The 27,773-nt window shown below is 40.9% G+C and overlaps 3 protein-coding genes and 1 long non-coding RNA gene across 15 annotated transcripts in view; 3 read left to right on the forward strand and 1 right to left on the reverse strand.

Annotated features, from left to right (window-relative positions):
• Window positions 1-5,746, forward strand: part of tcf7l1b (transcription factor 7 like 1b) — a 35,942-nt gene extending 30,196 nt beyond the window's left edge. The window contains exons 6-12 of one of the 2 annotated variants that reach the window (XM_085787246.1): window positions 833-935; window positions 1,430-1,513; window positions 3,332-3,475; window positions 3,599-3,761; window positions 3,868-3,975; window positions 4,176-4,227; window positions 4,837-5,746. In XM_085787246.1, coding sequence (XP_085643372.1) covers window positions 833-935; window positions 1,430-1,513; window positions 3,332-3,475; window positions 3,599-3,761; window positions 3,868-3,975; window positions 4,176-4,227; window positions 4,837-5,315 — 1,133 coding nt within the window. In that variant the 3' untranslated portion in view covers window positions 5,316-5,746. The remainder of the gene's footprint in view (window positions 1-832; window positions 936-1,429; window positions 1,514-3,331; window positions 3,476-3,598; window positions 3,762-3,867; window positions 3,976-4,175; window positions 4,228-4,836) is intronic. The other variant, XM_085787247.1, reaches the window with a different exon arrangement.
• Window positions 5,747-9,457: 3,711 nt separating this feature from the next.
• tgoln2 (trans-golgi network protein 2) lies at window positions 9,458-14,833 on the forward strand. 11 transcript variants are annotated; one of them, XM_085787261.1, is made up of 6 exons: window positions 9,458-9,681; window positions 11,589-12,092; window positions 12,201-12,281; window positions 12,345-12,859; window positions 13,436-13,519; window positions 13,623-14,833. In XM_085787261.1, the coding sequence occupies exons 1-6, from the start codon at window positions 9,627-9,629 to the stop codon at window positions 13,626-13,628; spliced, it is 1,245 nt and encodes a 414-aa protein (XP_085643387.1). In that variant the 5' UTR covers window positions 9,458-9,626; the 3' UTR covers window positions 13,629-14,833. The 11 variants fall into 11 exon arrangements, with proteins under 11 accessions (XP_085643387.1, XP_085643389.1, XP_085643383.1 ...); XM_085787263.1 differs by having other exon boundaries at window positions 12,441-12,859; XM_085787257.1 differs by having other exon boundaries at window positions 11,589-12,473; window positions 12,537-12,859.
• An 89-nt stretch (window positions 14,834-14,922) lies between these two features.
• Window positions 14,923-16,225, reverse strand: LOC146981745 (dual specificity protein phosphatase 18). Its single transcript, XM_085787264.1, has one exon. The coding sequence runs from the start codon at window positions 16,170-16,172 to the stop codon at window positions 15,627-15,629; it is 546 nt and encodes a 181-aa protein (XP_085643390.1). The 5' UTR covers window positions 16,173-16,225; the 3' UTR covers window positions 14,923-15,626.
• Window positions 16,226-22,493: 6,268 nt separating this feature from the next.
• Window positions 22,494-27,094, forward strand: LOC146981746 (uncharacterized). The gene is made up of 3 exons (XR_015036604.1): window positions 22,494-23,025; window positions 23,570-24,039; window positions 24,573-27,094. It is a non-coding gene; the product is annotated as an uncharacterized LOC146981746 (long non-coding RNA).
• Window positions 27,095-27,773: the final 679 nt, after the last annotated feature.

The raw sequence follows: 27,773 nt of genomic DNA on the forward strand, positions 1-27,773 counted from the left end.
ATTAGAGTAAAAGTTTAGAGTATCAAAGAGCCTGGCAAAAATGTTCATTTTGTTTTCTGAGATTGGAGACAGTGTGGATGCCTCGAAGCAAATCATTTTCACATATTCTGGTCTTGTTCAATATTGTTCCCGTTCTGGCAGGAGGTCTATAAAATTTTGCAAAAAGTATTCCAGACAGACATTCCTTTTGAATTTGTATCATTATATTTAGCAGATACCCATTTCAGATTTTAAGTGCTACTTGTAGAAAAGTCATAACAACGAAGTGGCTAAAACTAGAAAAACCTACAGTGGACGAGTGGTGTGACATCATTTATGACATTTTTAAGATGGAAAGAATTACTTTTGCCATAAAACTACAGCGGGGTCTGTTTTTGAAAAGATGGGAAAGATGGATTAGGTGCGTCACACCGGTTCGACCGTCATTTGTCTAATACCATGTCTTATAACCATTTCCTCCTTTTTTCCCTTTTTAACCCTTTTGTATCAGTATTTATTTCACAAAATGTGCAGCATTCCAGCTCTAGGGAGTTTAGTTTTCAATTTTGTATTTTATGAATTTCATCTTTTGAAATTGTTGAGGGAGGACCGATCATCCTTATCTGTATTGTTTGTGGAGTCAGGGGTGTATTGCTGTGTGATTCAATTGCAATTTACAGATGAATGGATGAGAATGGTGAATTTTTATATGAATGAACATGTGAACCATGAAAAATCATAATAAAAAGAGAATTGAAAAAAACAAAAACAAAAAAAAAACGTACTTACATGCGCCTCAGCGAGTGTGTACTGCATTTTAAAAGCTGCTTTCCCCTCTCTGTGTCACGTGCAGGTATTCCCCGGACACCTCACCCATCGGAGCTCTCTCCATACTACCCCCTGTCTCCGGGCGCTGTCGGATCCATCGCTCACCCTCTGGGCTGGCTCATGCCACAGTAAGTTCATTTTCCCGCCACCTGTCCACACAGACACAGTTTCAAATTTAATGTTTTCATTTGTTGGACGGACATAGCAATCACTTTGTTTTGTGAAGCTGCATGTCATCACTTGACATTTATCGCACAGATGTTTGTGATCTTGTTTTTTTGATAAAGTTCACATCAACCAAACCTGGAGAAAAAAACATTCAAAGGACAATTTTTGTAATATTTGTTCAGAGCAGTGTCTTGAGTTTTATGCTCCTCAGTCTCAGTACAGGTGCACCATTTCAGAACAATGATGAATTAAAACATTTGAGTTCACCAGGAGGAATTCCTGAACATTTATGGGTTTTGCTACGGGTCTCATAATCAATTGCAACGGTGCTGTTCCACAAGCAGGGGATTTGAGTTGATGAGTAGAGGATTAGTGCTGGTGGGTTAGCTGTCAGCTGTGTTTGATCCACCTCACACTGGAGCTTTTTCTCACTCTGTCTCCCTCTGTCTCTCAGACAGGGCCAGCCCATGTACTCCATCCCTCCGGGGGGATTCCGTCACCCCTATCCAGCGCTAGCAATGAATGCATCCATGTCCAGGTGAGCAGATCATGTTCAGCAACACCCCCAGCTTCCCAAAGGGAGACATTTAATATCTGCTGCTTCTATGACACGCTGTAATCACATTTCTCTTGCTTTGTTTGTGAAGCCTTTATAGACTGTGAGTAAAATAAAGGGGCGGTGTGCAGTTTCATTGTTAAGCTGTTGATGCAACATTTTAAGGAAACACTGTAAATCTTGCTTGAATGGTTGCTTGATATCTCTCAACTACTTGTATTACATATCGAAATATATTATATACATTATTTATGTTTTTAAAGCAAAATTTAAAAAAAACAAAAAAAAAGTTACTTCCACTTTTGGGAAAACATTGTGTGATCACGGACAGCCAGCGGTGTCAAGACTACAAAGGGATGTAAGGTCTGAGTCTATCACAGACAAGTTCAGCTTCCTAAATAGACTGAACACATTATTGGCATTCAGTGCTCCTCTCCTGTCTTTTCTCTCAGAGCTAAACTTCTGTGGTCAGGCCAGTGTTCTGAGCCACTCCACAACACACACACACACACACACACACACGTAACGCCGAGATGAAAGGGCTGGGAATCGATTAGGACAAATCAAAGCTCATCTGAACCTACACGTCCCATCAGACTAAACTCTCTGACCCTCTGTAAAAATTGGAAAGATTTGTTGCGGGCCTTCCGGTGTTAGTATGAGATGAAATATTCAGAAGGGCCTCTGTGATCAATAGCATGTGCAGCTCCATCCCGAGGTGAACTCAGATCATCCCAACATACCTCACACTCATTTTTATTACTATGTAATGCCTCCGATTTAGTGCATTCCAACTATTGCACCGCACGATGTGAATCTTAATGAGAGCATTGTTTAAACAATGTGTAGCTTGACTGCATGCCATCACATGGAGCAGGAGCCGAGTTGTTCACTGGGGACTGAGCAGGATGTTTACCGATGTAGTCATAGATATAGGTTTATCACCAAGGGTATGATATGGCACCTCATTGTTTATATAGTTTAAATTATAACATAGATCACAGACAAAGTGAGAGGAAAGCAAAACACCAGCTCTCAACTGCATCTGTTTTTTAAGACTTAAAACTTTTGATTTTAACTTTATTGAGATAGCGCTGCTGAACATTAGCTGAGGAGTCAGACCCAGCTTTATGTGTGAGCTTTTATAACATTGACGCTGTTGTTGTGATGACTCTTTAACAGTTAGACAGGCTTCAGTGTATCATGAGGTAAAGATAATAACTCTGGACTCACCTCATTTCAGCAAGTGCAAGGCCGTGTAGTGTATAATATCCATTATAGTGTAATATTAAAAAGCTTTAAAAGCTCTAAATAGATTTAGAATGAATTTTCCTACATACCACTAACTACAGAGTGTGTGATAGAGGGTTAATTTTCCTCTTTGTCCACTACAATGCTCCTTTGTATTAACAATTGGAAATTGAGAGAGCCACTTTGTAAAAGGTGTTCTGTGTGCGAACGGCTGTCAGAACGCTCTCCATGGTCTGGAACGTGGTAAGGAAAGTGGTTTCAGGTGTCACGGCCATGCTGTCACCATGGTAACAACACACTCCACTTTTCTCCAGCCATTGCTGAATAAAGGGGCTTTTGAAAAAGTCTTTATTTGAACAAAAAGCAAGCATGTAAGTCATTGTGTGTATGAATTTAGTCTAGACAGAGGCAGTGGGCATGGTGGGTTTCACCCGTAGGCTAAGGCAGGGCAGTAAATGTGCCAAGTCCGCTGAACCTTTTCTCACCGGATTAACAGACTTTTGCTGTCAAACACGACTGTTTAAACGTTGCCTCCTTTTGCCTCCTTAGCTTGGTGTCCAGCCGTTTCTCCCCCCACATGGTGACTCCACCTCCGCACAGCCTGCACCAGACCGGCATTCCCCATCCCGCCATCGTCTCCCCGGCCATCAAGCAGGAGCCCAGCGGTGACAACATCAGCCCCTCGATGCATGCGTAAGGACCATTCAAATAGTCATTAAAACCCGTTTTTGTGGCCGCAGTGTGTGTTGTCTTTTGCCAGCTCCTCTCCATCATTCATGCTTCATTAACAGCATCTTTTTTAATGTTTTGGATTAGCAGGAAATCCCCCGTTCCTCCCAAGAAAGAGGAGGACAAAAAGCCTCATATCAAGAAGCCCCTGAATGCTTTCATGCTGTATATGAAGGAGATGAGAGCCAAAGTAGTGGCAGAGTGCACTCTGAAAGAGAGCGCTGCCATCAACCAGATCCTTGGAAGGCGGGTAAGTGGCACTGACAGAGATGTGCATCTGCGTTTATAACTATGCGTGTGTGTGTGTGTGTGTGTGTCTTTAGCAGTCTTTTGATATACTCTGTCTTTGTCCGCAGTGGCATTCCCTGTCAAGAGAGGAACAAGCCAAATACTACGAGCTAGCCAGAAAAGAGCGGCAACTGCACTCCCAGCTCTATCCAGGATGGTCAGCACGAGATAACTATGTGAGTAGGACATTTCTGCCATTGGCTCTTAAATCACTGGATAGAGGAAGTTAGAAGAGAAAAAAAATAACTTTTTTTTTTTTTTTTGCAAGCTTCAGTTAAATGTGTAATTATAGTAACCACACTTTTGTCCTCATAAGCTGAAGTTGCTGAGGTGGTTTAGTTCCACAATGAAAAACTGCTTTGTTTCATCTGTACAGGGAAAGAGAAAAAAGAGGAAGAGAGAGAACAAACCAGACTCAAAACCAGAAGGTAAGGGGGCCTTTTCTTCCTGACAGTTTTTATTTGTTTTTTTTTCTTTCTTCACTTACTGGAGTATGAAAGAAAACTGCATAAACTAACAGCGAGAGGTTTATTTTTCTTGCGAAGCTGAAGTGCAACTTGGGACACTACACCTTTATACTGTTATTTCTATCTGCCTTTTTTTTTTTACATGGACTCTTTTCTTCACTAACACATACTAACTTCTATCCCTGCTTCTGTACTTTGACAAGCAGCTTATGAGGTTCAGTGCTAATAGCGGCAGGTATGTCTGCTGTTGCGCAACCAAATGACCACAAAATAAAAAGAGCTTTTCACATGTCGGTACACATTTCAATGTAGTGTGTTATTTTTGTCGCTTCATAAATGCCTGCCATCTGAATATGTCTAACATCCTGTTTCACTGGCTTGGTTGTAGCATCTTTTCAAGTTGATTTTGCACAAGTCATGTTTCAGAACTCTCACCACCATCGTCTTCACTGTTGTAGTAATCACTCCTTCACTTCTGTCACCGGTGGCATTGGGGGACTTGAACCAGATTTGAAGCCAGCAGGAGATCCATAATTCAGCTTTCTCACTTCTCCTTTCCTTTTCCCCCAGACTTCTCAATAAGAAGCAAGAAGCAGTGTGTGCAGTACCTGCCCTCAGAGAAGATGTGTGACAGCCCTGCGTCGTCACACGGCAGCATGTTGGACTCGCCAGCCACTCCCTCTGCAGCCTTGGCCTCCCCGGCTGCTCCCGCCGCGACTCACTCTGAGCAGGCCCAGCCGTTATCGCTCACCACCAAACCGGAGGGGCGCATGCACCACCACTTCTCCCTAGCTGGAAAGGCTTCTGGATCCTCATCTTCCTCTTCTTCCTCCTCCTCTTCCTCCTCATCCCAACCCGCCATCTCCATCCCACTTGGTACTTCAGGTAGCCATTCGACCACACCCATCCTCAGCCGGCCAATCCCCTTCACCTCTCTGCACCATTCGATGCTCTCCCCACCTTCCCCCTTCCATCAGGCAGCCCTTCACTCCCATCACGCCCTGTTCCAGTCGCAGCCCCTCTCCTTGGTAACCAAACCAACTGAATGAATCCGCAAAAGCAAATTTTTCTCCCATTTATTGTGCTGTATATTGCTTTTCTTTAAAATAGGTATTAGAACAACTTTTTTTCTAAATGATGAAAAGGAAGAAATATTATTGGTCAATATTTGACTGTCTCCTTTTCTACATCTCTCAATGAAACAAAATGTATTTTTTGTAAAGTTTACTGCAGAACTGGTTTCTTTTTGATGCATTTATCCAATGAACCTCTTGTATAAAAGAACCAATGTACATAAAGTTTCTTTATAAAAACAAAAAGGAACAAAAACATGTTTTCTTTTTAGCCAAAACCTGATTAATGTTAGTATTAAGTTTAAGTCATAGTACTGGCCAATAATTGCAGCCCCCCCCCTTTTCAATTCACGAGTGTGTGCCCCTTCTTTGACATGTTAAATAAACATTTGAAATTGTTTCTTAAATGAAATGTCTCCATCTGTCTTTTCACATGTGTGTTTTTGTCATTTAATAAGGAGAGGTTTCTTTAAGAGGGTAGTGTGGTTTGTATTAATATTCTCATAATAGTGACCGCGGAGTATAACAAGTTGATAACTGCCTTTTGTAGGTGTTGAATGTGGATTTAATAAGCAGTATAATGTTATTACAGCCACAGTAGTATTGAATAAAAGTCCATAACACACCTGTCATTTTTTTAGGCTCATGTTATGCTTCAGCTGTAAACAGGGAACATCTTCATAAAATCCTTGCTGATGGTAGCAAGGAGTTGAATGTTTAATAAAGCAGAATTAGGCTAACCACACTGGAAAATGAGTGCCTGAACCAGGGTAACAAAAAAAATGTCAAGCCTAAAATAAATACAAATAAAAAAATAATAGACATCTGCTCCTTCTTGGAATATAACGTCCCTCAACAATGACAGAAAAGCAGGTCAGCCCCATCCCAGCGCACTGAACCCTGCTCGGGTTCCCTGTTCCTTTTGCACTTTTACTGCATCTTTATTCACCGTTTGGCACACTGCTTAGGCTTTAATTAACTCAGAGGTAATGGGATGGAGCCCCTGGGACCTCATTAGGCATTTCAATTAGTGAAAAATACACAAGGTAGGTTACAGTTTTTGGTGGCTTTGGAGATGAGGAGTAGTGCCAGGGATGGACCAATTTTGTCAGAGCAGGGGTGGGAAGAGTGACCCGGGCGAGCCCACTACCACATACATTTTTCCATTAAGACGATTTATTTGACAGCATCGCCAAACACACTTCACAGTTCTGTATTAATTGATTTTAAGCATACAGATTCTACATAAATTATGTTGACAGAGATCTGTACTAGTCAGCTGAGCCATTATTTATCCATTTATCCATTCACTGTTAATTGCCTGTGACAGCATCAAATGTCAGTTTCATATAGGCTAACAAAATTTCCTATTTTTTGCACAGTCTCCCAAAACTGTAGCCAGGTGGACTAAGGATGTGTTTCGATTGTGGCCCCCCCACCCCCACCCCAGATAGAGGCGCCAAACTGTCAAGTCTTCCCCACTCTGTTTTAAGCAATCATTAGCCATAATAAGTCTTTGCTTGTTTGCCGTTCTATCTTACATCATTCCCAGCAAAACCACACGGTCTCTGGTGCCACGGCTGCCTGCTCTGAGCCACTTCACCAATCCGTCAGTGAAATTACAGGTAATGAGTTGTCAAAACACCCAGCAAATCTGTCTCCTCGAGGCCATACATCGATATTCACTTCTGCTAAGACAGTACCCTTATTATTATGAAATTCAGTCCCCAAGAGAATGACTTCAAACGTGCTGGTTATTGCAGGTATTCTTCTGGTAAATATAACTCCATACCGTTGGCTGCTTATTTTCATAGTTTTCACTTGTTTCTTTATTCAAGGGAATTCCATGAAATCTATTACAACATGATTATTACAGCATTTCTGGGGTGAATTTTAGTACACGGTGGGCAGGGCAAGAAGGATTCTAAAGCACAGGTATTTAGCTCATTATTCAATAAAATTATTGTTGAAACGTAATAAAAGAAATGCTATCATAAAGTTCCCATACTCCACTGAGAATGTAACCTGTTTATCTGTAATAACAGATCTGTTTCGCATCCTCTCTCAACATCTGCCATGTAAGCACAAGGTCAGATTTAATACATGTTAATTTTTGCTCATTAAATTCCTCCAATCTCTTGCCAAGGTTCTTTTTTGGGCCTTCCTTTGATCTTGAATTTATTCCAGGTTAACCCTGTTATAGTTCCCCTGCGTAATATTGCACCTAGAACTGTCATTTCAGAAGTCACTGAAATGAGTTGAGATTTGTTTTAAATCCAAACACAGAAAACGCCACACCATCAGCATCATCATTAATAACACTGATGAAAATCAACACAATAACAAATACTGACACCAGTGAGTTTCTGTCATTGTGTTCAATCAGTAAATCTGATCCTGGCTCTGTGACCTTATAGTCCCGCTAATAACAGGATGCTGATTGCTTCACACGTGGTTTCCTAAAGTGATACTAATTGATTGTTTCTGTAACATTCACTGAGCTTAGCAAGACTCAGCTGGTGCCTTTGTGAAGATAGGTATGGCTGGCTGTGAGCCTAAGAAGCTCCTAATGTATTATTCACACCCATTTGACCTTAAAGACGGAAATGCAAATGTGTGTCAAGAATGAGAGGGATCATTGGACTTTTCAAATGTCAAAGAGCCTGGCACAATTAAGACATATTCATTACAAGCACCCATAGGTCCCCCACACTCAGCTGACATGTAAAACACCTCCAATTAATATTTGAGTCATTATCTCATCAAGCTACTGCACACATTCAGCCCTTATCCCTAAAATATAATAACCATGGTTCTCATCTGCAAAGTTATGTGACTTAAGGCTAATTCTTTTGATTTACTGCTGGAATAAGTACTGTAGCAGTATTCATACCCTCTGAGGTTGTTACATGGACAACATAATGAGTTGATCGTTTTTGAAACACCCTGTAAACACATACATATTAGGTAATCTAGTGTCATGATGGTCTTTTTAAAATTATTGCACTAGCCTATATATCAATACTGCCATCTGCTGATGAGGCCAAGTAGTAACACAACCATGTCATGGAGTAAATACTTCCATCATGTCAGCACCTAACCTGAGGGTGGCAGTAATAACACAATGTTATCCGCTCCACTCCTCCTGTGGTGAATCCTGTAAACAGCAATGTTTCTTGTATAACAATAACAATAGACATATAATTTAATTCCCCAGCAGTGCCCTCTTGCATATAAGTTCAGGTCAGTTGAGTACAATGGAGTGTAAATACAATAGGAGGATGTCAGTCTCAAATAGGCTACAGTAGCATCTACAGTATGTGTATCTAAATATTTAGTCTTCCTTGGTGTCATGTGCCATTCAAATCAACCTGACTGACTAGGCGATGACAGCTGAGTCTGGCCTCCCACTGGATTCCTTTCTACACCAGGATTCATCAAGCTGACTGTCTCTGATGTGTAAACATGTCTTGTTTTACCATATACAATACTACATGCATAAGTGCAGACATTTGTGAAGAGAATGTGTTGTGACCAGGACTGAAAATGGCTATAGAGGCTTCAGATCTTCCCTGGCTGAGCCGCACAAACAACATTTTGATGACACATGATGACAATACATTTGCCTGACACATTGCACTGAGTTGCAAGACCGAGGGTTGACATCTGATTGGTTGTGTCTGGTCATGTGATAGCCTATCTAGTTAGTTCAGGGACAACTCAACGTGGTCACTACTTCCTCAGATAGCCTAAGGTGAGTGAATTTTTTATCCGCAAATTTATTTAATCTATGAATTATATTTATTGTTATTATTGCACGTATGCGAACATCGTTACCGCAACCTTATCGTGTGTCTTGTTTTGTATCTTGTGTGTTCTTGCTGCTGTGACATTAGGCTACTACACGGCAATTCCCTCCTTAGGGGATTAATAAAGTCTTATTCTATTCTATTCTATTCTATTCTATTCTATTCTATTCTATTTAAATCGGTTAAAAGGGAGATAAAGAAAAGAAAAGAAAGTTTGGTGTTTGAGCATGAATTAACAGAGCCGTCCTGTAGGTGGCAGCAGTAAAATCCCCGTGTGTCGCTCTGTGTGTTTGTGTGTTTTATTTGCAGAAGAAGAGCGGGCTGGTTTGTACACGGAAGCAGGAACAGGACTTGTCAAACCTTCCAACCTGTCAAACCGCATTAAGGTAGTTGACCCGGATTGTGTCCTGAGCGATAAGCAGAGACGAGCGGAGGACATCTGTTTGTGTGTGTGTGTTGACTCCGGTGTGTTGACACAATGAAGACGATTTTTCTGCTCCTCAGTGTGTCTCTGTGTTGCTGCTTAGTCACAGGTGAGTGGAGTTTTGCGTCGTTTTTTTTCTCTTCCAGTCATTGTTAGAGAAACAGTAGACTCTCTCTAGAATCCCTCTTCTCTTCCCCTCGACTGCTAAATTACGAATTAAGTCGCGCGACACAGGTGGAACTAATGACAGGTCAGTGCTGTGCAGTGGGAACATTTCTACTGAATAGAAACATTGGAAATATTCATGTTGTCTTGTAGGACCACGAGGACAAAGTAAAGTGGATAATTTTGTTTGGTTAACTTTAATTTTCTGTAACTACAAACTCAAAACCAAATATCTATACATTGAAAAGCTCAATAACCTTTATAAAATGAAACAAAAACACAGAACAAATCAAAAACATGACTGGATTGATCTGTTTAGTTTTGCTCACTGACTTTATCACACCTCCATTGTTCTCCAGTGTCCTGTTTACACAGTATGGCGCTTGTGGCAGGTTAATAAAAAGGCCACACACCCATAGCCCCAGCACTACAAATCACAGTCATCATACCGAGGATATCTTATCGTTATCTGGCTTAACCAAGTCCTCGGGGCTTTGGCCCTCCGGAGGCCTTTAGGATTTCAGGTTTCATTCTGGATTTTCAATCCTAGCACGTTGGTTCACCTCTTACCAGGGGAAATGGCCATGTTAAGTAGGCTAATACTGCACACCAACTGCCAACAGCCCGAGTCATAATAATTCCAACAGAACCCAGACGAGAACTAGAGTTTACAGTAAGATGACTAAAGACAAACTGAGGGAGGATATCACACTAATGAAACTACAGAATAACGATTAAAGTTTGATTTTGATTGAACAAGGATTCTTTAATCCCAACAGGATTCCTGACAGTGTTGATGCTTTTACACTCCTCTTCTATCACTGTGGTTTAGAATAACATGAAGAGATAAAAACTAAACGCTCTGATGTCTTTCATTAGGAAAATGATCCACACTGTTAAATATTAAATACATCTCAGTCAGTTTGACCTCGTCAGACATCAACTATTTTCCCCTTCAGTAGCAGAAACTCTCTGACATTACTTTTACTTTTTTTGCAACTGCATTACATATTTAGCCAGGTAAAGGAGTAAAACAAAACAAATACAAACATTCAGGTAGAAACCTAATGATAATTAATGCATGTGTTTACTGTAGTAAATAGTAGTAAAAGTGCTAAATGGTAAAGTCAGCTTGACTTAAATAATTTCAAATTCTACTTAAACAATTTTAGATAAAAAATAATTTGTGTTTCTTCTTGTCATTCCAATCATTAGATCATGTTGCTCACTTTATGATGTTGCTTTAAGTCAATTGCCCACAGGTATCGGCGTTTCCTTTAATATCATACTGGGTGACTACATAGTTCTGGCAATGTTGTTAACACCCACCTATTTCACATAAACCCAGTTGCATAGATACATTTTTTTTAAAGTGTGAGCCAGTGTATAACCAGGTTTGTTACACATTTTACCTAAGATGGCCAATGTTAGGTTAACCTAGGTTAACCCTAACCCTAAACAAAACAAACAAACAAACAAATAAACAAATACGTATGTTGAAACTGCTTTGTGGTACAAGCCAAAACAAATGAACTCAAGTTATGAGTAGGTTCATGTGAAAGAGGAGGATTCAACAGTAGCCGTGCAGCCACAGGAAACAATTATAGAGCAGGGAGGGGACATTTGGCAGAAGGTTACAGTGGAAAGTCCCACTGTCGGTTGATCCTCAAGTGTGGGCATCAGAAAAAATAACAAGGTCTGACAAAATATTCAAAACTTTGCCGTGGAAACAAATAGAGAAATGGTGTGTCCTGTGTCACCAACCAAGAATTCAAAAGACTATTGTTGCTTTACTTGTCACCATGCTTTTGTTTTGCTGGTTAAAACTTGTTTTATTTTCCTAATTTAAAGGTTTACCAACAAAAATTGAGAGCGCCCAAAAGATGGAGCCAATCCATGTTGAAGAGAATGTTAAACAAGCTGCTCATGGAGAAGCGATTGATCATCGCACAGATGCCAGTGACAGTAAAGCAGAGAATAATCAAGCAATGTCACCTGCAGAAGAAAGTGACAGTCAGACCAAGAATCAAGAAACACCTGATGAATCAAAAGGTCAGGCTGGTCAAACGCAAACGGACAATGCAGGGAAAAAGGGAAAAAAACTAACTGGTCCTAACCCTAAGCCCAAAAATTCAGGAGGTGATGCTAGTGAGGAAAATGGAGAGACAGATAGTGAGAAAGGAGGAGTTTCAAATGAGCCAAAAACAGGGGATGGCGGAAATCAGAATGGAGGCACAACTGAGAAAAAAACAGACGATGGTGGAAATGAGAAAGGCGGAGACACAACTGACAAAAAAACAGAGGATGGTGGAAATGAGATAGGCGGAGACAAAAATGAGAAAAAAGAAGAGGATGGTGGAAATGAGAAAGGTGGAGACACAAAGAAGGAAACAGAGGATGATGATAACAAGAGAGGTGGAGACACAAGTGAAAAAAAAAAAGAGGACGGTGGAAATGAGATAGGCAGAGACAAAAATGAGAAAAAAGAAGAGGATGGTGGAAATGAGAAAGGTGGAGACACAAGTGAGAAAAAAAAAGAGGATGGTGGAAATGAGATAGGTGGAGACAAAAATGAGAAAAAAGAAGAGGATGGTGGAAATGAGAAAGGCGGAGACAAAAATGAGAAAAAAGAAGAGGATGGTGGAAATGAGATAGGCGGAGACAAAAATGAGAAAAAAGAAGAGGATGGTGGAAATGAGATAGGCGGAGACAAAAATGAGAAAAAAGAAGAAGATGGTGGAAATGAGATAGGCGGAGACAAAAATGAGAAAAAAGAAGAGGATGGTGGAAATGAGAAAGGTGGAGACACAAATGAGAAAAAAGAAGAGGATGGTGGAAATGAGAAAGGCGGAGACACAAATGAGAAAAAAGAAGAGGATGGTGGAAATGAGAAAGGCGGAGACACAAATGAGAAAAAAGAAGAGGATGGTGGAAATGAGAAAGGTGGAGACACAAATGAGAAGAAAACAGGGGATGGCACTGATGAGGAAGGTGTGGACAAGCATCAATATCCCTCCTCCGGAATGAAGGACGAACCAGAAAGCAGTCATTTCTTTGCCTACCTTGTCTCTACAGCTGTGCTGGTGGCAGTGCTGTACATCACTTACCACAACAAGCGGAAGGTACTTGTCCTCTGAAAGTTTTGTTCTCATTCAGACCTCACTGAAGCACACTTCCTGTCTCAGGTTAACCCAGATTTCAGTGGCTCAGTGTGACAACCATCAAGGTCTGTGCATTCTTGTTGAAACAAACAGATGGGATACTTTAATTTTATTTAAAAAAAAATACAAGTACTGAGTGCTAGCTCTGTAGCAGAAGTGAGCAGTTCATTGCCACATTTGTCTCAAAGAAATATGGGGTCTGATTTTAACTAGCCAGTTGCTGGTGGTAGCTTCATACTTACACTGCTATGAGAGTGGTATAAATCTTCTCATATATTTCAGCAAGAAAATTAATATGCACACTTTTCTGAGAAATATCCAACCATTTCTTTGAGTTGCTGATAATCTGCTCTAATCATTGATTGCAAAGTACTGTGTGGTACATAATGGAGCACACAAAGACAAATGGATCTACTTGCTGACTCTCGTTTGTTACCTGTGTAATGAAATTCACCTCTGTTTTGTAGACCAGATCAGCCATTTGAAACCAGATGAAAATTATCCTGAACCTTTTTGTCTATTTTTTGCTCTCTCCAGATAATTGCCTATGTTTTGGAGGGGAAGAAATCCAGATCAACACGTCGACCTAAATCAACAGAATACCAGAAGCTGGAACAACATGTAGGTTGCTGATATAAATAACCAACCTACCTCAATTTGTTTTCGTTTTTTTTTTTGATCAACTACCTTGAACTAGTTCTTAATTCTCTGCCTTTTCTTCCAGATGTGATCTCAAGTTGTTTTCGTGAAGCCCTTGCCTGGAGCAGCTGAATACACTTTAAGAGGGCGAGTGGATAATGGTGTTAGATGTTTCCTTGGTGTCCTCTGCATTGATATTAATTTGTGTTAAATGGACATTGTTCTATTTTCTACCTTCAGATGCTTATTGCATGACTATGCAGATAAAATTGTTGCCTTATTGAGGGACATAGTGAAATGCAGTGAGGGTTAAATAAGCATGTTGTTTTTGCACCTGTGTCGTTATTCCACTTTTTAGGCAATCTTGTAATTTGACCTGACTAAGGTCCTGAACTCAGGATATTTCAGTAGCAGATGAAAATATTAGCTGTTTGGATTCCAGCCTTGTTTGTACAGGACATGTGATTGCACTGTGTAACGAAATAAGCCATCTGAATCCTTGTAAAATACTGTGTAGATTTATGGGATGTTTAAAATGTTTGTTTAGTTAAAATGTATCAATACTGCATTTAGATGTGCTTAAGTATGACAGTGTTGGCCAGATGAATGTGTTAGCAATCTTTAATTTCCTGAGTAAGATAAGTATCCATACAAAAGTGTAAAAACAACATGCCACAGTTTTACCTTGGGTCAAATGTTTGACAATTTCAGGAGGTGGAGCATTTAGGCGAAGCTAAGCTAAGTTAGCAGCCTTCTGAACATAGCTTCACTATAGCATATATTTTACAAATGTAAGAGCGATGTTGATCTTCTCATCTCTCTCTGCAGTCTCCCAATGAGTTGAATGAGTCAACTAATGAGCATGTTTTGTACATAAAGGTCCCTTATTTTGTCTAGATGCTGAATATCATGCAAAACAACCTGTGTAGTGAGGCTGGTGTTGAAATGTTATCTGGAAACTGTCAGTCTGGTTATTAAGTTTGCCCATGTGTCACTTGTTGTTTTGTCTTGAACTCTAGTCTGAAATGTTGATTGATTTGACCAAAGGTATTTTATACGAGGAAACTGGCCAACACCTGTGGTGTTTTGACCATTGAGAGTGCACTATTGCAAGGATGTGTCTGTGGGGATAGGTTGACCACTAATACATTAGATTTAACTGTCTAAAATAGATTTGTGTGTGTGTGTGTTAATGTTTATAGCTGACAGACTTGTGCCAAAATTTGAATTGCTTTACTGTGATTCAGTGTGATTATTGTATTGTGCCTGTTTCATAAATTAATATATTTTTACTGGTCATAACCTATGGAGAGCTGCTCTGTAGATATAGAAGGAAAAGAGATCTGATATAAAAGGAAAAGAGATGTAATTAAAATCAGTCCATATTATGTCCAAAAATATATTTTTATTGTGAAATCTGGAAAGAAAGTTAATGTTTTGTTTTTTTAACAGTGAAATAGAAAATCAGCTAATGAGTTCAATGAAGTATCCAGTATTTGTTTCATTTTGTTTGGAACTGCTGTCCTTAAAGTGTTTCTTTGCCGAACCAATTCAGATGACTCTAAAATAAATGCTTTTGTACTTTCAAGTCTCAGATGAGCTGGATTCCCAAACTTTCTTTCATCAACAGAGCTGCTTCAGTAACTTAAGGTCTGGTAAGTGGTAATAATCAGCTGTAGAAGACATTAAGATATTGATAACTAAAAGTACCAATACAACCATGGAAAAACAATCAAGGACAAATACATTGCATCCGATCTAAATCTCAATGTTACAAAAAAGTAAAAGTAGCCATCCAAAGGGTCAGAGGAAAAATCGAATGGTTTGTGAGATGATCAAAGAACAAACTCACACATCTGAACCTTTACAAACATAGGCTGGGATGCATTTGTTTATTTCTTGTACACTAAAGAACCCAGCTGAAAGTTGTTTATAATACAACACAATATTTTCTTGAGTAGTATAAAGTATTGCAACAGTGCTTCAGTCTGCCCATAATAAGTCAGGAGGGATGATCAACATCCTGCACATATGCACACACCTCTGTTAACCAGTGGCCCGCACAAGGTAGTGCAGTAAAATAAAGTCCTCACACTGGCATCATATTCCTGGCCCCCTCCTCATACAAGTCCGGTATCTCTCCAATGGAGGAGTAGGTCATGCGGACAGAGTTGCATCCACGAAGCTCCATTTCATATCGGATGAGCTGCTTCCAGAAACCATTGTTGGGCCTCACAATGGGTCGACAGGTCCTGACGCACCTGTGGGCCTCCAGGAGAGCCACTCCTCGGTGCTTCATCAGATAGGCCATGCACAGCGCGGCGGAGCGGCTCACACCGGCGTTACAGTGCACCAGAGTGCGGCCTCCGCGCTCTGCTACGAGCTCTATTTTATCTGCCACACGGTCGAAGTGATCTCTGAGAGGGGACAGCGGAGAGTCGGAGACCGGGATGTGGATGTACTCCACCCCGGGGAGAGCAGGGCACTGACCCCTGGTCTCGGTAACGTTGATGACGCAGGTTATCTCATGCTTAGATACCTGAGCGGAGTCATTAGCCGCCTTAGCATTACTCACATACAGATGCTCGGTGACTTGACACAGGCCGGAGAGACCTGCAAGACCTGACCGATGCATGGGCAGCGAGGAAATTTGCCGCCCGTCAATGTTGTAAATATCCCGGATGTCGAGGAGAGAGAGAGAGAGAGAGAGAGCAGAGCCTGGGGAGAGAGAGAGAGAGAGAGAGAGAGAGAGAGAGAGAGAGAGAGAGAGAGAGAGAGAGACTGGTACTTGTACGGCATCTCGAGAAGGCCAAACTTCGGCGAGCACACACGCTGTCGCCCTCAACTGGACAATAACAAAAGCATATAATCTCTATTCATTTTATAGCCTATGTTATATTTTAATTCCTTCTTAGTTTATCCCAGGGTCTACCCAATTTGATTTTTTTGGTTTAAGTATCTTGATTTTAAACCCGTTGTAAACACGTTTATGTAGGCCTATTATTATTTTATTTTATTTTTTACAAAATGACAAATGAATGAAACCTTTAGATTCTAGGATGATCCATGTCTCGCTTCAAATGCCTACAATTTGACAGGTCACTTCAGAAAAGGTTTAATCTCTGAAATACCAATGTCCCTAAACAAACACTAATGCAGGAGAGACCACTCCTCTTGTCAACACTCTGAAGTTTACCTACACTTAAAGGATAACACACTGACAACAATGCAATCACTATCCATGGATCCTAGCTGTCAGGAGCTTTTCAAACCTGCAGTTTTGAGTCCTATTTCTATTGCCTTTATTGACACTGAACCATAAATACACATTTTAACAAAAACAAAAACTATGTAGGCCTATCCTTTTGTAAAAATGATGAAGAATTATGAAGAGGCAGCAAGAGGCAGCTGTCATGACCAACCCTCTGTTACAATGTCATAGACTGGAAAGAACGTTTTTAAATGTTTAATCTGAGAAAAAGGAAACATTCAGACAAATAGTTCTATCGAATATGGTTTTCAAATTAATTATCTTATTTTATACATTTCACAGGTCAATTTGCCACCATACTGCTTTGTTTTCTTTGCTCTGCCTGTTACTTGTATTTATATGTTTATTTATTACATTCAGCTGCATCCAAGGTCCGTTACACTCACCCCTGCTGAACTCACTCCACCCAGGGCATCCGGGTCACGGCACCACTGTAGCCGATGTCAATCTGGCTACAGTTACACAGGTGCAGACACTGGAGCAGAGACTGCTCATGCCACTGATGGGGTGAGGCCAACCAGGAAGATGCTCAAACATTTGGTACAAATGGTACGGTCCATTTCAGTGTCTGACAGTGTACAGTGTGACTGTTTGAAGTGACCCCTGCTGTGTTGGATTTATAGCAGTCTTATTGCAGCAGTAGAATTACACTTTCAGAGGGAGGATGTGTAAATGTTTGCCATATTGTCATCTAGGGTACTGTGGATGTCATAGACCTTTGTTGAGCCTAAATACTTTTGACTGTTTTTGTGATTATTGTATTAGGTTATAAGACATAATTTTCCTTTGTTTCAGTTATTTTTCTAACTTCACTCTGTGTTTCACTATGGGAATCGCTTCTGGCAAGACCCTTACGGAAGCTCCGATGACACAACGTCTGTCAGACAGGTCGATGTGTGGGGAAGGTCCCGCCCCTCTATAGGCTACCATGGTCGACCGCCCCGTCCGGGCCATTCTCGCTCTCTTCCTCAGAGAAATTACGAGAGCTCCCTCAGTACATCTGGTTGTCGAGATTGTTGCTAGCTTAACTGCTACCAGACGTCCTGCCAAGGGAAACGTTGCCTAACGTGGCACCAACAGACTCTGGACTGTGCTGACAGTAGGCCTACTTACGGTGGGATTGCGACCGCGTTGTGGCAAACTTCCTGACAGGTCACCAGGTGCTCACGTTAACTCGAGCTCAACTAGGTGCTAACATTAGCTTGTTAGTCAACTTCATTCGGAGCATAGTTAACGCGTAGCGGTGGACTGTTCTCTACTACATAACAGGTTATAGTTAGGCTCACACCGATATACTCTATAGATTTTTTTTTTAAAACTAGGCTCACCCCCTAGTACCGCATTTCTCCCCCAGTTGGCATGTCTGCCCCCACATCCCCCTTTACAAGAGATGGGCAGAAGGAGGGGAAGGGCTCTTCCTGCAATTGCCCCACGTCATGTGGAGCAAGGATTTTGGGCAGAGACCCCACCCTATGTGCACAGTGTGCATGGGAGCTAAGCACACTCAGCTAGTGCATCCGCAGGTTTGTGAACATTGCTCTATGATGCCGGTGAAGATCCTGGAGAGGAGATTGAGACAGTCTGTGACAGGTCCTGATGGCAAAGACCCCTCCCTTGCCACTTCAGGTACCGCTCAGGACCACGCGACCCATCAGCCGCAAGCCCCGAGGAGCTGGGCGGACACGATGGAGGAAGTTGAGCCCATACCCCTGCTGTTCGAAGATATCTTCGAGCAAGAGGAGGACGACGATGTAGACGGTGAGACTGGTTCTGACATTCTTGAAATTGATGACACGGAAGTAGGAGAGGAGGACTCTACCTTCCCCACGTAATCCAGACCCCCCAGCTCAACCGAAGCAGCCGCTCCGGTGAATAACAACCTGTACGAGTTTGCAAACGACCCGCGGCTCAACTGAACGTCCCCTGGCCAGCGGCTCAGGACACAGAGGGGTTGACGAGGGACTTTTACCATGGGAGAAGGCTCCCTCCGGCCCACCATTATTAGTAAATAACTTTTTTTAAGGTTTTGAAAAGTCAAGGTTGTTTTGTATTTGTAAATTTTTTTTATTATTATTATTTTGTTGTTTTTCATTTATTTAATTCTGTAATTTATTGTATTATGTTTTGATTGTCACGTTTGAGTGTCTGGACCTCAGGAAGAATAGTCCTTACCAAGGTGAGGACTAATGGGGATCCACAATAAAACTAAAACTAAACCCTCTGGCCAAGCAGCTGCTCCCGGCGGCCATTTTTGGGGCTTTTTACCTTTAAGTGGTAGGATAGTTGAGAGCGACAGGTGGAATGACATGCAGCAAAGGACCACCAGATTTGGATTTGAACTGGGGCTGGCTGCACCAAGGACTGTATCCTCTGCATATAGGGCGCCTGCTCAACCCACTGAGCTATACCGCGTCCCCGCCTGTTATTATACCATTTAATTCTGCATGTGCTGCATGCATGTGCTGCATGCGTGAAATGTCGGACTCTGATGGACACCTTTTGGTCCGAGACAGACATACAGGTAACATAACAGGTGAGGGACATGAACACCTGTCTCCTCAAAGACTGGACATGCTCCATTTTGTCGCTCGTTCACCCTGAGCCCACTGTCCTGAAGCTCCCACTCAGGGGTCTCGAAAGGAGTAAATTTTGGGAAAAAAGACTCTACAGCTGAGGATTGGTTGGGGTGTCCCACACAGTCTCCCATTGCCAGGACCTCCTCCACAGGGACAGATGGATTGGAAATTATTAGTAGGTCTTTGATAAAGATCAAAGAGTGAAAATGGAGATTGTCTTTTGTTGTGGAAATTTCCTTTAAAAAAACCAAGCCTATTTTCTAGGCCTTTTCTCGAAAATTGCATATCCATAATAAAATGAGTATAAAGGTCTATTTGAATAATTTTGGTGTCATAGTAAAGGGGAAAAAATGAGAAATTGCTGAGATGTGTAAATTTCAGTATATGTGTTACTGGTGAAGAATAAATGAAGATGACACACAGCAAAAATTAAATAAATTTAGTTCGCCCCCCAAAAAATCATATTTTGGAGGAGTGTCCTTCAGAATGATGCTGCTAAAGCTCAAAACCTCTATCAAATGATTGTACAATGTATGAACATGATCTCTGCAGTGGTTGATTCTGATAAAGTGAAGTAGCCTACAAAAATTATTGAGATTTTACTACAAAATATTCAGGCGAGCTTTCCAAAATGTCCATTTTTGGCACAGCTTGGAACCACCTGCCACTATAAACCAGTGTTTAATCTTTATTTTCACACAATTTGCATAAACTAACTGAAAAAGAATCAAACCAACTAAATAACAACTACTTTCTAGGCCCTCTGTGTCCCTCTGCGTAAAAGCTGCACTGACCCCGCTTATTTGGTGGTTAGGTATAGCTCTATCTATCTCTGTGTTTTTTTTAAATTCTGTCTTTGTTTTTATTATCTTATTCTGCTTTTATGGCGATATGGATCCCCTTGGGTCTGAAATAAAGATTTGATAATAATAATAATAATAATATCTCTGCAGCGGATTGGTTGATTCGAGTGATTGACAGCTCATTCTAACCAATGAGGCTATACCCACGTTGATGTGATTGACAGTACTGGCAGCCAATCAGAATCAGCTGGGCTGTTGTGTGCGGCGCAAAGGTTCCCCCAAGCCGTCGGTCGCGGCCTCTATGGTCGCGGCTAGAGTGCCTCGGCCGGACCGATTTAGATGTAACACCGGTCAAAGTTCAAACTGGAAATAACCCATAAAACAAACTTTTCACGGCAAAACAGCAAAGGTAAGAAATTTACAACCATGTTTTGGTCAAGCAGTGTCTGTGTTTGCTCGACTTTGCTCGTTTTTGTCTTCTGTCTCATCTCTGCTGTCTCTGCTGTGTAGCTTCCATAGACTGTATATAAAAGAGGTAGGCTAGCTTCTGTGTTAGCCGCGGGTGCTATGTTCCAATCTTTGTAGCCGGCTCTTTCATATGAGCAGTAGCTGATGTGTTTTGCATAATACGAGCCAGAAATGTGGACTGGGTCCACACAGAGGTGCTTCATGAAGTTTGATGTTTAGTTGTTTATTTGAGTAGTGTTTAGGTCATAAACATGGTTTTTACACATTGTAGGCCAGTTTCTGCTGTTTAATTTGATGTAAAACATGATTAGCTATATTCTTTCATAAGTGCTTTAGAGGCTCTGTGGTTGTTCTGTAGGCCTATGTCTAATACCCCAATTGGGGGATGCGTGGGGTTTAGCTTAACGTGTGAGAGAGAAAATCCAGCAAAGAAAGGTTGCACTTTAAGTACTTTATTTTTTTTATCTTGCAAGAGGTGGACTGTCACACACAAACATCTGCATGAGAGTGCACACTGAGATTTGGTCAGATTACATAGGCACAAGAGTGAGAAGGAGCTACACGCTCCTCATTGTTGGCAGCATCATACATTGTCCACATTAGCCTATAGCATTCTTTCAGAATAAGTTTGCATAGTACAAGTTTGCACTTAGCGCTTTTGTAGTTTTGACACATTGTGCTATTATAAGATCAACAACTCAAAGCTAGTGGTTGTCTGTAACTGAAGGTTTGTTGTGATTCTTTCACACCTCAGCATGTTGACATTTTGTTGACATCTCACTGTGGTTTTGGATATAGGAGAGAACTGCGTAATCATCACAAAATAAAGACGGACACCTGCATATTGCCCCATGCAGAGCAGAAAAATGCAACTTGCACTTTCTTCGAAGTTCACCGAAAGTTCATGAGCATAGCCTACATCTTCAAAGTTCAATAAGGGTTGTGAACATAACAATTTTCATTACACTTTCTAATAAATTAAGTTGTTATTGGTTCTTTTGTTGATCAGTCCTGCAGAACCACTGCTTTTACAGCTAGATGCTGAGCCATAACAAAAAATGAAATCGATCCCTCAGTTTCTCCATTTTGGAGTTCTACACATAACAGCATTATAATGAAGTTTACTCATCCATACACGTCTCACATATCTCACTGTAATGTCCTTTCCTCTAGCACCACCCATAGGCCCCAAAAAGCATGCTTTCTTCAAATAGCCCATCTGTGCCACTCATAGTCTGAACCATCAAATAATTGACAGAGAATTCTAATTCTTTGAGTCTTTATTGGACCTTCTGACAAACAGCAATTTCCACATTTTTAATTTTAATTCCTATTATACTTATATCCGGCATTTTGCATTTGCTCGCAGTTTGTGTTTAAATTTTATGTTTTATACAGTTTTTAGAAGAAAAAGTATGACACTGATGATGCAGAGCGAGGTCTCAAAGATGGTAGGCCTATCAAATATGATACACTTGGCATTAATAACATAGCAGTAGTCTACTATAATAACCCTACATCATCCAACTAACATTATTGGTTTTGTGCTTCTAATGCATTTTGGGTGTGTTTCTTTTATGAGAATGTGTTTGTGTTGATAAGACAATGATTGTGTTATATAATGGCTTTACTCTTGTTAATCTATTTCATTCATTTCCTTCAAAACAACAAATAGCATCAGTAAACAAATTAAGCAGTCACAATTCAGCTTTTATGTGACAATACAGATATTTGTGGATGGAGGTGAACAATTAAATTTTAAAAGACTGTTTATGTTACAGTAAGCTATTAAGTTCAATTCTGGAAGTAGCGTAGGTTACTGTAGTGTATTGTGGTTTGAGGTGGATGCCGTGTATTAGCTGGTTGTGTTGATGCCTGCAGGCAGTCCGCGGTTGCCCAGGAAACACAGATGGTGGATGAAGGGCGCGCATACAAAAGAGCATAAACCTGTGGCAGCAGCTGGAGAGCGAGAGCGCTGATTAACTGGGCTCAGTGCAGGCTCGCTCACTTAAAGACGTCGCTGTTCTCTTTAATACGCTCCATCCATTTTCTTTGTCCTGGGGCTTCAGCAGTCTACACTTTATCCTGTTTACCATGGACCGGACTCCCGTCAGTGCGCAGCTGTTGTTGGCACTCCCACATCTGCTTGTCTCAGCTCGGCAGCCATGTAGACGACGCACAGCCGCGGCTTGTGTTAGTGCGTAGCTTGTGGGTGCAGGAGGAGAGCAACGTTTTTACTGCAGGCGAAGTCACAGCGCACACACACACACGGTGTGTATTCGAAGGTTGGACAGCTCGCTCTTAGCATGGAGATAAAGAAGAAGAAGAAGACGATGTGTTCATTTCTCACCGTTGGATGCTGCGGGACAGGTACGTGAGAAACCTGGAGATGACTGGTAGCAGAAAAAAGACACCACGGCTCCTGTTACCCTCCTCTTCTTTTGCATGGCCTGTTTTTATTAGGCTTATAGAACTAGTTTATGTTGGCTTTTTTTCTGTTCTTTGAATAAACAAACACCGACTACCGAATTTCCTGCAGCGAAGGGCCTAGTGGTGCTCCTGCCTCAATCTGACACCCATGCAGGGTTTATGAATAGTAAAATATGTTTTCATAGAGAAACTATTTCTGGTGGAAACACGCAGGATTAGAGACACGAATTTCTCCATCTCGGCCAAGCTGTAGCTGTAGGCAGTGCTACAGTATATTGTGCACCTATAGCCCACATCATTTCCTCATATACAGCAGCCTATAAGGCCATTGTACATGCCATAAACTTTTGATTATAGCCTGTATTTTTTTTTCTTTATTGTTTAGGGAGCTGGCTATTGAATACGAAAACATGTAAACTATGTTTATGACCAACAGGGAAATGGTCGACTCACTCAATTCATCAGACTGCTTTTATTTTTTTAGGTAACCTTGTTTGCATGGACTACGCTGGATTCATCTACAGAGCTGCTGACATGTCTGGGAGGATCCAAATGGGAACCAACAGCGCGACAGGTTATGTGTACAGGCTGGATTACCTTTATTTCCATCATGAGGGGGGTGACACACAATATCCAGCTACTTGGTAGCATGATTCACACACAGTGAGGCAACTGACATCAACAAAGCCTATACTAATTCAAGTGACTTATATCTTTAACAGTGGGTGTATTTCATTTTTACTAGTGTGTAAATAAAAAAGCGGTAAGGAGAAACGAGAAAGTAAAAGAGCAGGCGTTCCCTGGGGCATCATGGGAGGACAGCTGGGTTGTGTTCCACTTTTCTGCTGCTTTGTGTTGTGTGTTCTTCTCCAGTTACACCGATAAAAGGCAGATCGAGGCTCACACTGGACCTCATTCTACACCAATGCCCTGCTGTGCTGCGTTCACACACCGGTAAAGCATATCTCAGTAGATTTACACCACTAAGACTATTATTCCCCTCATATTCACTTTACACTATATACCGTGACTTGTTATATGAGTTTGGATGAATATAAACTGCAGAGCCCATTTTTATAGAATCCTTTCATGCTTTTTCCTACATACAGTATGTATCCCTATGTTAAGCCTCTGTGCTGGCTGAGGGTGCAGATAAATGGGAACAGATAGAGAAGAGATTAGTTATGTGTTAAATCGCTGCCATATTTCCTGCTATATGTTACTCTCCTTTCCAGGATTATGGTGGGTAAGAGGAGAGATAAACCAAACGAAGAGTGGAGACCGTGACCAAATCAGATTAGCATAATCTACAGTTTCCAGATTTATTTATCCAACATTATGCAGGATTATCCTGGAAATCCTGGCATTTTTGTTAGACTGGGACAAAAATACTTCCATAAAAGCATGTCCTGTAAAGAAGGTCAACAGGAATGTGACTCACATCATCATACACTACTGCAACAGCTGTCACCTCATTTCTCCCACAGTGATTGATGAATGGTGCCGTCACTGCAGTCCTGGACCTTCAGGAGGAGAGGATCCATGTTCGAGTGTTTCCACAGAGAGAGAGAGACCACCTCTGCAGCCCTCGTGCATAATGGAAAAGAGCTTTGAAGAGTTAGAAATGACACCAACCTCTTTGTAGTCAGTGTCAGCGTGATCGGCTATAGTGGGAAGGTATTTCCACTTTCCAGGGTAGTGTTTTAACAGTTGCGTTGTGAGTACAGCTTCATACAGCTGCAGCCATTGAACCCCACATGCTTGCTTTCTTCGGCTGTTGTGTGCCGTGCCCTCTTCACTCTGTTAACTTGGTTACCTTGTTCTAACACTTCAGTCACTTCTTCCCCTGATGACACTTTAAATTTACCAGAGGTTGTGTTTGAACAGTGCTGTCCTCCTGTGTGTTAACTGTCACTAGTCCTAGCATCCATTACTGGAAAGCGCTAATATTTTAATCCTGTAATATTAAAAAAACACATCTGCTTAAGTGTGTGCGGATGGTGTGTAATTTCACACAGTATGTTTTTTTTTGGTCTAGAAACCTCATCATTAGCCTTGATACTACAGTTTTAATGGTCTTTACTGTTATGTGCGGGTGTATGTGTTTGCGTGAATGCATGTATTTATGCATGTGCTATACTTGCGTGTGTGTGTGCGCGCGCGCGTGTGTGTGTGTATGTATGTATTTGTGTATATTCACCCCTCTAAACGTGCATGTGTATTATTATTATGTAGCTACATCTGATGAGCTACAAGCTGCTTTACAGTGATTTTCTCATTCCTTTCAAATGCCTGAAGCTCTTCTTTTAGCCACTGGATGTACCAGAAAGAGGATAAAAAAATATTTACAAATGATTGTTGGCATTTGTTACGACCTCATTGAAGTACCAGTTGAGTGGGAATTCTTGTGATTTAGATAATCACAAGAATGGTGCTGGAAATGAATGGTGTGTATTTTTCTAAATGACGCCTGCTGGCATTAATTAAACTGTCCTAATGCTTACAGCCCCATCATCTGATACTTAAGCTAATTACAGCAAATGCTAATAATTATGTGCAAATAGCTTTTTTTCCCACCCAGGTCTGGATTGTACTAACAGATTCTCACTAATATCTAACAGTACTAATGTCTGCTAACGGTCAGATGACTACTAACCTGTACTCTGAATGCTGATGGCTGGCCTGGTTCTTTCTAACACACTGACTAACCCTCTGCTTTACGCCCGCAGTCAGATGCACACACTCCTCTCTCAAGATCCTGCAATCCTTCTTCCAGAAATGACCGCCTCAGATTAATCACTGAAGAAAAATCTATGAAAAAATTGTTAAAGAAAGTTTGTCAAGAAGGCTTTCAGGACTTGGGAAGGGAAATGTTATTAACCACAAGATGGAAAGAGGAGCAGACACACTGCTGATATTAAACTGGGTTGACCACATACTTTAAAAGAATCCTTACAAAAAAGTGATTAAGATCTGATTCCAGATGATATTACCAATCTGTGTCACACTTCACAGGCTCAATTAATATATTCAGAGACCGGATTTGTATCTCTGCCTGTACACTGTGTGGTCAACCTTAGCAGGGGAGAGCCTGGCTTGTTGTCACCACAAATGTAGTGAGACCCAAGCCAAGCCACACCTCAGCTCCACTACTAACTCCTTATGTTGATACTAACAGAGGTGAGGCTGTTCAGGCCCACCTGTTGCTCTTATATTACTAACATCTTTGTTCTCTTTGACTGAAACATGATTTCAATCCCGATGTCTGTTTGTTAATCTTTAATTAGATCCAAGCATGCCTCGCGGTACCAGTGATGTTCATTAAATCACATTACATAGAAGCTTTTTACCAAAAACATCCATTAGTGTCATGAGAATGTGCTTTTTAATCAGTGAGCAGTCCTTTTAAGAACCGCAACATCTTTATAATGAAGCTTGACAGTTTTGTTCCCTTGACCAGCTACTAACATCTCTGAAAGTTCAAGTTCAACAGTTACTAACCTGAAGAGCGTTTAACAGCTCTCTGCAAACTAACAAACTAACCTACTAATAAACTAATAATCTAACAAAAACTAACTAAAGTCACTAACTTTGTTGGCAGAATTAGGGAAGCTCCCTGATTTCGAGAAGTTGCATCACTTATTGAATGTACTAACACAATTCAGTTTTTCAAGACTCAGTGATGTGGTTGAATGATGCAGCCTGTCTGTGTGTGTGTGTGTGTGTGTGTGTGTGTGTGTGTGTGTGTGTGTGTGTTTGAGAGAGAAAGAGTGTATCAGTGTGTATTTGCACAGAATGTGATGAGTGACCACCCGATTTAGTTATGTCATACTCATTAGATTAATTATAGCCAACAATAAAAAACATATAATATCACCCTGAAGCCTTTGAAACAATCAACTGTGTAAAGATATCATGCATGTAAAGAAAATGATTTAATTGTATGTTTATGTACATTATTACTTATTTATCAGTTGTCCTTTTCATATTTTTTTGTAATAAAAAAATGTTCACATACAAATTATCGTATTGTTTACATGAAAACCCAACCAACCAAGTGTTTCACAAATTATCTCTTGTAGCCAAGAAAACAGCTGATCTTCAACAACAGGTTGAAGCAATGTCCACCACCACAGCCAAGATATTACCAGGTACTTTATCTCTATGTGATATGGAGTGCTAACTCCAGGAGTGCCATTATTCTAAATAACATCTTCACTCTCCCGATTGCTGTTATCACACTGAAGCATGATTATTGTCACAGCATGGAAAACTCAACACAGGCATCACAGCAAGTATAACACATGCAGAGTTGTTGTTTACAACACCTGTGGCCACCCACAATGACACACACAGAAACACATGCACATTCACACGTGCACATTTGAATCACACAGAGAGATCTCCTTAGTTCCCTTGACTAAAGGTAAATTAGATCTGTACAAGGGTTTTTGGATTATGGCAGTAAAACGATTAATCTCTTGGCATTCCTTTTAAAATGTATTATTTTGCAGAAGTGGTGGACTGATGAGTTTATTAGGTGTAATGATGTTTAACATCACATGGTGTCATCTAGCCACTTGTAATCAACCAACCTTTCTTAAAATATCCATTCTTAAGGATTCAGTAGCCAATATTTAAGATTATATAGGCTACAATATGAAAGTGGTTTATGTAATTCTTAATGT

The sequence above is a fragment of the Trachurus japonicus genome, chromosome 9, assembly GCF_045865225.1.
Source record: "Trachurus japonicus isolate A0001 chromosome 9, Traja_1.0".
NCBI classification, from domain to species: Eukaryota; Metazoa; Chordata; class Actinopteri; order Carangiformes; family Carangidae; genus Trachurus; species Trachurus japonicus.